General features: G+C 68.9%; 1 protein-coding gene across 1 annotated transcript in view; it reads left to right on the top strand.

Annotated features, from left to right (window-relative positions):
- The window catches only part of UNC13A (unc-13 homolog A), a gene marked incomplete at its 3' end in the record, with an annotated part of 36,760 nt that overhangs the window by 12,100 nt on the left and 13,327 nt on the right, over nucleotides 1-11,333 (top strand). The window contains exons 2-12 of the mRNA XM_085320896.1: nucleotides 4,128-4,157; nucleotides 4,436-4,535; nucleotides 4,972-5,089; nucleotides 5,332-5,455; nucleotides 5,658-5,731; nucleotides 5,895-5,949; nucleotides 6,410-6,445; nucleotides 6,767-6,977; nucleotides 9,285-9,869; nucleotides 10,336-10,429; nucleotides 10,724-10,748. Coding sequence (XP_085177022.1) covers nucleotides 4,128-4,157; nucleotides 4,436-4,535; nucleotides 4,972-5,089; nucleotides 5,332-5,455; nucleotides 5,658-5,731; nucleotides 5,895-5,949; nucleotides 6,410-6,445; nucleotides 6,767-6,977; nucleotides 9,285-9,869; nucleotides 10,336-10,429; nucleotides 10,724-10,748 — 1,452 coding nt within the window. The remainder of the gene's footprint in view (nucleotides 1-4,127; nucleotides 4,158-4,435; nucleotides 4,536-4,971; nucleotides 5,090-5,331; nucleotides 5,456-5,657; nucleotides 5,732-5,894; nucleotides 5,950-6,409; nucleotides 6,446-6,766; nucleotides 6,978-9,284; nucleotides 9,870-10,335; nucleotides 10,430-10,723; nucleotides 10,749-11,333) is intronic.

Here is an 11,333-nt window from a genome sequence, read left to right as displayed (position 1 = left end):
CCCCCCCCCAGGCATTGCCCCTGCTCGGGCAGCCTGGAGGCCCCCGGCGCTGCCACTGTCCCCGCTGCATATTTGGGGGGACGGGGCTGGATGCGCCCCCCCAGCCCCGGCTGAGACCCCCCGCGGGAGCCGCCGCGCTCGGGCACGGCGGCAGGAGCGATCCCCCGTCTGCGCGGGTTCGGGGACGGGCGACGTGCCCGGCGATGCTGCTGGGGTTGGAGCGTGGCGGCGCGGTGGTGGCATCTCCACGCCTGGGAGCGGCCCCCGCTGTCCCCAGCCCAGGCTTGGCGGGGGCTGCTGGCTCCCCGCACGGTGGGAGGAACTGGGAGCAGTGGGCGGGTGTGGGATCCCGACGGCGCGGCGAGACCTGCGCAACTCGGCGCTCGGATGAACCCTGCAGTCTCCGTGTTCACCCTCGCTTGCATCAGCGTCACTTCGCTGGCGTCCGCGAAGCTGCTCCTGATTTACACCGGGGAGGAGGGCGGTCGGGGGGCTGCGGCAGGGGCAGGATGGTGCCTCGTCCCCCGCGGCGTTGAAGCTCGCTCAGCACCTCTGAGACCCCCCCCCCTCGTTTGGGGGCCCGGGGGTTCCCCGGGATGCCTCCCCCCGCGTCCCCACTGGTGCAAATCGGCAGGAAGACGGGGGGGGGGTGTCTCCTCCTGCTCTCTCAGCAGGAGTCAGGGAGCTGTGTCGGGGGGTGCCTGCCCCCCTCCCAAGACATCCCCATCCCTCGGTCCCATCACAGCTCCAGATGCTCCGTGGCACCAGCCTCCGACAGCTCCACGGAGGCGTCCGGGAAGGAGCTRTAAATACCCAGGCAGCGACAAGGGGGAGGTGGGGGGAGCCTCGCCAGCGGAGAGGTGCCGAAACCTGCCTGCCAGGGGCGGAGGAGCCTGGGGAGGGCCTGATCCACGTGCCTCCCCCCTCCCCCGGCTGGATATTGCAGGGTGATGGGRCACACACCCCAGCCTGTAGCACCTACGGCAGGTCACAGCCTGCCCCGCGCCTCAGTTTCCCCATGTGTGTGGGGAAGGAGAGGAGGTGACATCCCTGGAGACCCCCCTGGGGCAGGACCATGCTGGCAAGGGGTGGTCGGGGGTGCCGGAGGTCCCTGCGGTGCCAGCGGGGAGCACTTTGCAGGGCAGCTGCTGTCCTTGCTCCCTAGCCCCCCCTAGACAGCGAATGTCTTTTTGGGGGGAAGGAAGGGGGGGGTCACGCACTTTGCAGGGTTGCCACGGGGGTGGGGAAACCTGCCTTTAATCCTGAGACAGCAGCTCCCGTGGGGGGTGGGGGGGGATGTCACACGGCGGTGACACCCTCGGCAGAGCCGCCCCCTCGGAGCAGCTCCGCGTAGGGCTGGGAATAGCACGGGGACCTGCCGAGGGAACCGGGGACGATGGCAATAAATAGCTCGCTCYGGGTTTGAAACAGGCTTCCCCCGCCGCCCCCAGGCACCGCCGAGCCTGAGGGGGGAACATTTTTTTTTTTTAATCACCCTGTTTCTTACCTCCTGGGGAGCCGAGGGTGGAAAAGCCACATCCACCCAGCACTGGGGCGTCCCCAAGGCCAGAGCTGCAGCCCCCCCAGGTCCTTCCTCTTCCCCGTGCTCGGAAGGGACGTGGGCGGGAGGCTGCGAGCTCCCGGGACAGCTCCCGGCGCCTCCCAGACGGAGGGATGAGCAGGCAGACGAGCAGCTAGACGGCAGCATGGGTGGACAGACAGGCAGTGGGATGGATGGACGGATGGATGGATGGATGGCCAGGCCCGCTGCAGGGAAGCAGTGCACAGCCTGCTGGTTACGCAGGTGCGACCCGGCGGGGCCCTGGGGTGCTCCRGGGAGGACCCTGCTCCACCGTTGCCGTGCGTGAAGGTGCTCTCAGACATGAGCCAGCCCCTGCCCGTCTGCCTCAGTTTCCCCTGCTGGCAAACGGCTCCTCTGCGCAAGACGGGGCTAATTCACACTGGTTTGGGAAGTGCTTCATATCTTCCACCTTATTTTGGGGATACCCCGCTCCTGCGAGGGGCTGTGCTGCTGCCAGCCCTCTGCTTAGGGACTCGGGTTGCATTTGGCCTTTCCCAAGCTTTCCAGCCCAAGAGCGGATTCCCCTGTGGCATCCTGCTTGCGCGGCCGGTCGTGGGGGGAGACGGGGGGTGGCAAGGGAGGGGAGACGGGGGGTCACCGGGGCTGTGCCGGCTGCAGAGAGCCGTGGCGGCCGTGCAGCCAGCGCGGGGACGGCAGCCACAGATGGTGTCAGCAGGATGTCTCCCTGGCGGCAGATGACAGCCAGGAGAGCCACGTGTTCCCCGGGTAATTGCTTGTTCCTGTCAGCCCGGGTATTTTTGGAGCTTTTCCTTCCTTTGCTCTCCCGTTTCGGAGGCGACGGGTACAGAGCGACTGGCCCTGCAGGATGCATCTGGCTCCCGAGGCAAGGAGGAGGCTGGCGCTGGCGGCCTGCGGGATGCCCCGGGCGAGGGGTAGCCAAGCGCCGGCCAGACTGACAGCCCGGCCTCCAGCCGGCCTTCCTGGAGGGCATCGGCGCGTGCCGGAGCCTCCGAGCAGAGCCGCAGCTCCCGGAGCCCTGCGATTGCCCGGGACGCGGCTCCGGGGAAAGAGCCGGCGACCTTCCCCCGGGCAGAGAGCCGGGGAGCGCCTGACCCTCTTAGCGGCTCAAAGCAGCYGCCAGAGCTGAACGCTCCCCAATTATTTTCGGAGCGATGTGATGCTTAATCCCGTTTCTGTCTTTAACTGGGGCCAACTTGTGGCGCTTTGAACTCTTTAAATCAGGAGACCGAAATAGTGAGGAAGAAAGCCGGCTGGGCAGTTAGCCAGGGTCCTGGTAGCGCGTTGCCCGTGCAATTCGGTGCCTGATCGGCGATGGCCCCGTGCCTCAGTTTCCCTGGGGCACCGGCCCCGCTGGCCCTCCCGCGCCGGCAGCTGGCGATAAGCGGCTGCGGAGCGGCGCGTCTTTGAAACCCAATTACCCTCGGTATCGCTGGGGCTATTTTCATCCCTCCGCTGTCACGTCGGTCTGCCCGCCGGCACCCGCGTCATTTAACCCGTCTCTGGGTGCTGTGTCATTCCGTGACCCCCCCTCCGCCACCGCCGTCGGCAGCACTCGGCACCCAGCTACACCCGCGGCCTCGGGAGCGCTGGGTGCCGAATCGCTCTGCCCCCTCTGGCCACCCTAAGCTGCCCAGCCAGGGCTCCCAGTAACCCCCTGCACCAGTGTAACCGGTGTCACTGGGGTGGTTCACGGTGGGTGGGGGGAGAAATCCTGCTTTTGAACAGCTCAGTCCTGCACTGGAGCCGAGTCGGAGCCTGTCCTCATGGTGCTGAGTGCCACTCAGGGCAGGATCCGGCCCAGATGTGCCCTGGAGCGATGGGGTCCGGGACAGGAACCAGGCCTGGGGCCCTGCAGTGGGGGGACAGGCCTGGGGCGCAGAGTGGATCCCAGGGGGGCTGCGAGGTGGGGAGAGCATCTCCGGCGCCCGAGCAGCCCCCCGGCGCTGCCGGGAGCGGGGGGGGGAGGGGGCACGTTACGGCACCTGGGTTTCCATCGCCCACCGTCGGCTCCGATCCGGGTCAGCGGCCGGGCCGGCGAGGGAAGATTGAGCCCGGCGCTGCTCAAAAACCCCGGAGGAGGGGGAAGTTCCCCAAACACCCAGCCTTTCTCCAGCCCCGAGATTTGAGGAGCACCCACAACGCCATTCATTTGCCCTAGATGGACCCAAATTGAAAGGATGGAGAGGGGAAGAGGGTCAGATGCACCCCCCCCCCCCGGATGGAATAAGGCCACTGATTTAGAGTTGAAAGAAGATGTTCTGGGTTGTCCTGGAATGGCAGGGTTTTTATCGGGGCTCCTCTGCCCTCCTCCCCCGGTGCCCGTGCCAGACCTGCTCCCCATCCCTCGTGCCTGGGCTCGGGAACTCCTGATTTACACCGGAGGGAAGGATCCCGCCACCTTCCCCCATGTCTCTGCAGCGCAGCGAGCCCGGGTCAGCGTGTGGTCTGGGGTCCTTCCCCCCCCACATACCCCCCCGGGCACCCTCGCTGGGGGTCCTCAGCCCCCCCACCCCCATGCTGGCTGCCAGGGCTGAATCTCTCCTCTCTCTCTGTCTCTCTGCAGTTAAAAAGGCCAAGTTTGACGGGCCCCAAGGTGAGTGGCCCCATCCCGGGGAGGGGGGTTGGGGGCAGTGGGGCTTGTCCCATGGGCTGTTTGGATGTGCCAGGGCCTGGGGGGTGGCAAAGGGAAGCCAGGCTCAGTCCTAGCTCTGGGGGTCTGATTGGTGCATGTTGGGGGGGGGGGAGCAGGGGCTGGGGGTGCCGCGGGCCTGACGAGATGGGGCTCGCAGCAAAGCACGGCGACCCCTGGCACCGGCGGGGCCCCATCCTGCCCGCCCCAGGCCTGGCGGCACCTTCCGCTTGTTCCCGCAGAGAAATTCAACACCTACGTGACGCTGAAGGTGCAAAATGTCAAGAGCACGACCATCGCGGTGCGGGGCAACCTGCCGTCCTGGGAGCAGGACTTCATGTTGTGAGTGCACCGAGCCCACCGAGCCCCCCGCTCGGCCCTCGGGGACCCCAGGGCGCCCCGTCTCCGGGTTCGCCTCCCAGCTCAGCCTGCTTTTCCTCCCCTCCTTTGCCRGGGAGAGTTGCTAGCCCTGCGAGGGGCGCGGGAGCAGGGCTGCCCCGGGACCCCTTTTTCCCCCAGGCATGGGGCCGTGGATGTCCCCGGGGGGAGGGGGTGGGGGATGGGAGCAGCCTGGGTGATGTGACGGGTGTCGGGTTGTCTCGGGCTGCCGCGTTCACTGGCGTGGGGCATCCCTGGGACCCAACAACACCCATCCCGAGATGGGTGGGAGATCCTGGAGCCTGCCGGGGGTGGAGGACTGCGAGGGGGGGGAGGAGGAGAGGGGGGTCCCTGGGAGGGGGCGCTGGGCAGGGGGGTGAGCACGCGCCTGTCCCCGCAGCGAGATCAACCGGCTGGACCTGGGCCTGACGGTGGAGGTGTGGAACAAGGGGCTCATCTGGGACACCATGGTGGGGACGGTGTGGATCCCCCTCCGGACCATCCGGCAGTCCAACGAGGTGGGGAGCAGGGCGGTCCCCTCCCGGGACCGCCGGCCCCGGCTGCCCGTTGGAGGGCGGGCAGCCCCGTGCTCTGGGGCGGCCATAGCGCCCCAGGCCCCCTCCGCCCCCGCGGGAGCCAGGGCAGCTCCCTCGGGTGCAGGCCGGGCCGGACGCCTGGGCTCCTCTGGCCGGCCTCGGCGTGGGCAGGGAGCGGGGGGCCCCACGGCGGCTCCCCTGAGCCCCCGCTTGCACCCCCGCAGGAGGGTCCTGGGGAATGGCTCACGCTCGACTCCCAGGTCATCATGACCGACAACGAGATTTCGGGCACCAAGGACCCCACTTTCCACCGCATCCTCCTCGACACCCGCTTCGAGCTCCCGCTGGGTAGGTACCGGCACCCCTGGGCCCCCCCGGCTGCCCCCGGGGACCTGGGCTGCACCTTTCCTGTCCTCCCCCCAGCCTGGGGGTGCTGCCACGGGGCTCCCCGTGGGTCGGAGCTGGGACTGGCCAGCCCATGGCCCCGAGCCAGGAGGGACGTGATGGGGGGGGGATCTGTCCCACAGATCGGGGGTCTTTTCCCTTTCAGACATCCCCGAGGAGGAGGCCAGGTATTGGGCCAAGAAGCTGGAGCAGCTCAACGCGATGCGGGACCAGGACGATGTAAGTCCCCCGCAGGCCCCGGTGCCGCGTCCTTGGGCCCCGCGCTGCGAATTCGGGGCACAGCGAGGGGCGGCATTGCCCGGCCTGCAAGCGCCGGGGGTGGCGAGGGGCTCTGCCGGGCTGGGGGCAGCGGGGACCCTGATCCGCCCCCGTCTCTCCCCAGTACGCCTTCCAGGAGGAGCAGGAAAAGCCTCTCCCGGTTCATGGCTCCCAGTGCTGTAAGTACCCCCGTGCCGGGGCCGCCGGCCCCTGCTCTGTCTCCTTTCCCTTCCCCAGCATCCCGGCATCCAGCTCCACGCACCTGGGATGCRTGGGAACAGGGGGACCCGTCCCCTTCCGTCTGTCCCTYCKTGTCCGTCAGGGTTTCTCAGCTCTYGTCCTGCCCTGTGGTTTCYGGGTTGCTTTGTGGCGGCCRAACTGTGGGGCGGGAGAGGGGTCTGGGTGCCTCAGTTTCCCTTTCTGCAATCACCGAGGGCCGTGCCCAGCCCCATCCACCTCCCTCGCACCCCAAACCTCCGCCGCGCGCCCCGGATCACGGGGACCCCGGGGCAGGGGGTGGGAGCAGGTCCCGAGTCCGTCCGCCCGGCTCAGGTCCGGCTGCTTTCTCGTGCCCGGCTCTCGCCGCCGCCCCGGCGCCGCGTCCGTCTTTATTATTATCTCAGCCCCTTTTCTTTGTAGGCAACTGGAATTATTTTGGCTGGGGAGAACAACAGAGTAAGTATCCCATCGTCTCCTCTCCTCTGAGCCTGGCGGTCCCTGGCGTGACCCCCCCCACTTCTTTGCCACGCCATGGCCTGAAATGGGGCTCGGGGGGTCCTGGGTTCGCGTCCTGCCTCCAGCCTTGTCTCCCGGGGCTCTGTGCTGGTCCCTTCCCTGGGCCGGGCACCCTCCCCTCTGCCCCCCAGCGACAGTCCCGCAGCCATCCTGGCCGGCGTCCTCCCACCTCCCGCGGGCGGTGGCAGCCGCGGGGTCGTCACAGCCGGGGCGCAGGTCCGTCCCGCGTCCCTCTCACCGCTGCCGCCCGGCCCTTTGCAGATGACGACCCCGACAGCACTGTGGACGACCGGGACAGCGATTACCGCAGCGAGACGAGCAATAGCATCCCGCCGCCCTACTACACCACCTCGCAGCCCAACGCCTCCGTGCACCAGTACCCCATGAGGCACCAGCAGCAGAGCTCCCGCGACTCCTACACGGACTCCATGCAGAGCTACGAGATGGACTACTCGGACCAGCGCCCCATCAGGTAGCCCTCGCGCCCGGCCCTCGCCGCGGCCCTGCACCTAGGGACCAGGCACCCGCTGGGTGGGACAGGGTCCCGGGGTCCCGGGGGTGACACGAGGGGACGTCGCTGCCGGGGTGACGAGCGAAGGCAGGAAGAACGGAGAGGTGAGGAAGCGGGGCAGGAGGGGATGGCGCCTGGGCACGTGGCCCGTCCCTGCCGCCCTTCCTCCGGGATGTTGTGGTTCAAAATGCAGATGRGTCTTGACGCTCTTTCGGGTCACCCCCTGCCCCGAGTCCCTGCCTGGGGGACCCCCGAGCCGTCCTCGCCGGGAGGTGGCACGGCTGGGGCTGTAGGCAGAGCCGCAGGCAGGGACACCTGCATGGGTGCTTTGCCCCCCCCTGCACCGCGCTTGCAGCACGGCCCCGCTTCCCCCCCGCGTCCCGCAGCCCTTCCCCGCAACGGAGCCTCCCTCCCGGCAGCGCCGGCACCCAGCCGGGCTCCTTCACCCGGCGGGCGCGGAGGAGAGGCAGCGCCGAGCCGCGGCGGGYGCGCGGCACGGCGCCCGGGACCTTGCTGACCATGTTCCTCTCCTCCCCGGCAGACGCTACGGTAGCGTAGACTCTGCCACAAACGGGCGCAGCGACGCTGAGTCCGCTTCCGAATCGAGCAGGCGGACCAGCCGCCAGCACTCCCTTGAGAGCAGGCGGTCCCTAGACCTATCTGATAGGTGGGTCTCTACCTCGTCGTGTGCCGTGTGCCGTCGCAGAGTGCTGTGCTCGGTTCTTGCAGCCTTGGTGAGGCCAACACCAGTCCCGGCAAGGGCAGCCTCGCTCCGCCGCTCCCTCTCCCCTCCCCGCGTCGCCTCGCCACGGGGCGACGGGGGGGCTCGTGCCCAYGAGTTTGGGGGCTTTTTTGCCCTTTGCACCATTCCCAAGACCGTAGGAAAACTTACTCCACATCCTGGCCCTACTCCGCTGGCCAGCCTGGATCATCTGAGCCCACGGGATTGCAAAGCAGCTGCCCGCTCYCCACGTCCGAGCCCCCTAGATTGCAGAGCAGCAGCCCGCTCCCCACGTCCAAGCCCCCTCGATTGCAAAGCAGCAGCCCGCTCCCCACGTCCGAGCCCCCTTGATTGCAAAGCAGCAGCCCGCTCCCCACATCCGAGCCCCCTCGATTGCAAAGCAGCAGCCCGCTCCCCACGTCCGAGCCCCCTCGATTGCAAAGCAGCTGCCCACTCCCCACGTCCGAGCCCCCTAGCTTGCAAAGCAGCAGCCCGCTCCCCACGTCCGAGCCTGCAGCTATTGCAAGGCAGCAGCCCACTCCCCACATCTGAGCCCAYGGGAKTGCGAAGCAGCAGCCCRCTCCCCACATCTGAGCCGCCTCGATTGCAGAGCAGCAGCCCGCTGCCCGTGGCGGGCAGGGTGGATGCGCGAGCCTGGCCCCGCACCAGTGTCCCCCGTGGCAGCTGGGGCTGCAAGGTGCCTTGGGGACACGTTGCTGGCACAGGCAAATGCCGCCCTCCATTTCTGGTCCCCTCCCAGGGCCCCGGAGCACTTCAGCAGAGACCCCTGCAGCCCGGCGGGGCAAGAGCCCCGYGTGGTGGTCTGAGACCCCTCAGCTTGCCGAGGGCCCCCAGTCCGAGCTGAGGCCGGGGCGGGCTGGGCAGGCGAGGGGCTGCCCGCACGAGCCGCGTCTCCTGCACTTCTGCACCCTCTCCAGGCCCTCACGCTCCAGGGACCCCTTGCCCGCGTGTCCCCCCCCCCCAACCCAGTCTGCTGGGTCGTGCCTGCACCCCTCCTCCCGAGGACCAACCTCTGCCAAGCTTGGGCGGCCCCCAGCACCCTCCTTCCCAGCGGCGTATCCCAAACCCTCCCGCTGCCCGGCATGGCCTCGCTGGCCCAGGGGGCTCTGCCCGGCGCCGTCCCTCCCTCCCTTGGCCGCCCCCGAGCCCTGGCTGCCGGTGCTGGAGACGTGGTGTCGGCCTCTTCCTAGGCATGTCCCCGTACTGTCTGCATGCGTGCTTATGTGAGCCTCTCCCCGCCGTGCCCGGCCCCACGGTGGCAGTGGGGGGGCGGGAGGGGGTGTCACCCTGCCCTGCCCCRGCTCCCGCTGCCCGGGGGGCCGGCAGGGAAGCGGGGCAGGCGGCAGAGGGGCTGCGCGGCAGGAGGGGTTGGACGCGTGGGGCTTTGCGGAGCGATGGGGCTGGGGGCGCGGGGAGGTTGGAGAGGGGGTGCCGGGCTCCGGGGGTGTGCGCCCCACACCCCCCCCCACCCCCCCACGCTCCCGGCGCGGCGCTGCTGAGGCCGGGCGCCCTCCCTGTGCCCGCAGCCCCGCGGGGAGCAGCCGGTACGCCTCGTCGGCGGAGCTCAGCCAGGGCAGCTCGCAGCTGAGCGAGGACTTCGAGAACGAGAGCCTGCGGGACTCGGAGCTGGACGAGCGCGACGGCGACTCCTACCACTCCTGCCACAGCTCCGTCAGCTACCGCAAGGACTCGCCCCGCTGGGAGGAGGAGGAGGAGGATGACCTCTACCTGGAGGAGGAAGAGGAGGAGGAGGAGGAAGAGTTCAACGAGGACTACAGCGAGAACGAGGAAGGCTACGCCAAGGAGGAAGAGGAGGAGGAGGAGGACCTGCGGGACCGGGAGGCTTATGAGCCCCAAGCCCCCGAGCACGACACCTACCCGCCGCCCACAAAACCGCCCGGGCAGCAACAGCCGCAGCCGCTCCCGCAACAGCCGCAACAACCGCCGCAACCGCAGCTGGCCCCGCAGGAGAGGAAGGAGGAGAGGAAGGAGGAGAAGGACGCCTCCGTCCCCCCAGAGCCCCCCGGGTCCCTCCAGGCCCAGCGGGGAGCGGACGAAACCCCCGCGCCGGAGGCGGCGCAGGAGCCCGAGTCCCCCAAAGCGGCCGAGAGGTAGGAGGCAGCGGGGCGGGGGGGGGGCAGCGTGGGGGGGCGCCGGGGCTGGTGCCGTGGGGCAGAGCTGCCGCCCCGCAGCTGGGATCGCAGCTCCGGCTTGGAGCCGGTGCCCGGGCACCGACACGCCACCAAAGCGGGAAGCTTCCTTCGTAGGAAGCGACCCTCTGGGCGGCCGATACAAGCCCGTCCGCAGCCTCCCGCCTTGCGGCCGAATTGTTTGGTGCCGCGTGCCCCGTACGGCGGGTGAATAATTCGGGTGTCAACCTTTGCCTTTGATTATTGAAAACGTCCATTTTTTTTTTTCCCCTGGTTCGGTGAGCGCGGTTGCTCCACACACAGGGGAAGTGCAATGGGCGTTTTCGGTCTTCTGTTTGGCTTAAATTATAGACGTGAGTAGGGAGAACCTCCGGTTTAAAAGAACTCGTAACGAGTTCAGCGGTGACCGGGCCGCGTGCGGTTGCAGGGAGCGGGATGAGGCCGAGGTGCAGGACCCCAAGGCGCGAGCCAAGGCCAACTGGCTGAGAGCCTTCAACAAGGTTTGCCTGCAGCTGCAGGAGGTGAGCTCGCCCCGCGGCGCGCCGGCGGGGTGGGGTGGGGGGCACCGGAAGGGCTCGCGGCCCCACCAACACCGCCGTCCTGCACCCGGAGGGCTCGGGCGCCTTGCGGCCCCCCGCTCCCCGTGTGACCGCGACGCCCGTCGGGCCGACGGCGGGAGCCGGGGCGACGGCCCCCGGCCCCGCGCGAGGGTGTGCTGCATGCGGTTGCAGTGTGCTGGTGTGACCCCCCCCAACCCCCCCATCCCCGTCCCCGTCCCCGTTTATTGAGTTGACCATTTTTTGTTCTGTTTTTAGACTCCATCCTCCATCTTTTCTTTTTGTTTTGGCTCYGGATGCGCCCCCCCGGGGCTGCGATTCCCCTCCCCGCCGCTTCTCTTTTCAGTTCTCCACCACCATGGCCCTTGCGGCCGCGTCTCCCCTCCCTGCAGGGAAGGGGGGTAGCCCGCCTGCAGGTAAGCGCCCGCCCCGCGCCGCGCGTGCCTCCCCGGGTGCCTGCGTGTGCGCGCAGGGACGGAGCAAAAATTGGCTCTTTCCTCTCTCCTCCTCCCCCCGCCCCTCCGAAATCCCCCCCGCGCCGCCAGGCGCTGCCCGCGGGGCCGGGGGCTCTGCGCGCACACCACGGTCCCCGTGTGCTGTGGCTTTTTCCCGTGCTTCTCCCCGGCCCCGGCGGCTCCGGGGCGGCCCGGACCCGCGGAGCCTTTCCAACGATCCTTCCGCCGCCCCTCAACCTGCTGGTGTTTCGCGCRGTGCAGCCGGCCCGTCCCGCTTCGCCAACCTGAGTTAGCTCCCGCAGAAACCCAAACTCCCCCAAATATTTTATTCCTAGAGCGAGCTCCGCGCTGGAAAGATCCCAGCCGGTTTAGCAACGCGCTTCACCCGCCGGCTCCGCAATCCCCTCTCGCGC

This window comes from Rhea americana, unplaced genomic scaffold (genome assembly GCF_003343005.1).
Source record: "Rhea americana isolate MKP2758 unplaced genomic scaffold, rheAme1 scaffold_665, whole genome shotgun sequence".
Classification (NCBI taxonomy): Eukaryota; Metazoa; Chordata; class Aves; order Rheiformes; family Rheidae; genus Rhea; species Rhea americana.
Note: the sequence above shows the minus strand (reverse complement) of the source record. Positions and strands in the feature narration are given on the sequence as shown.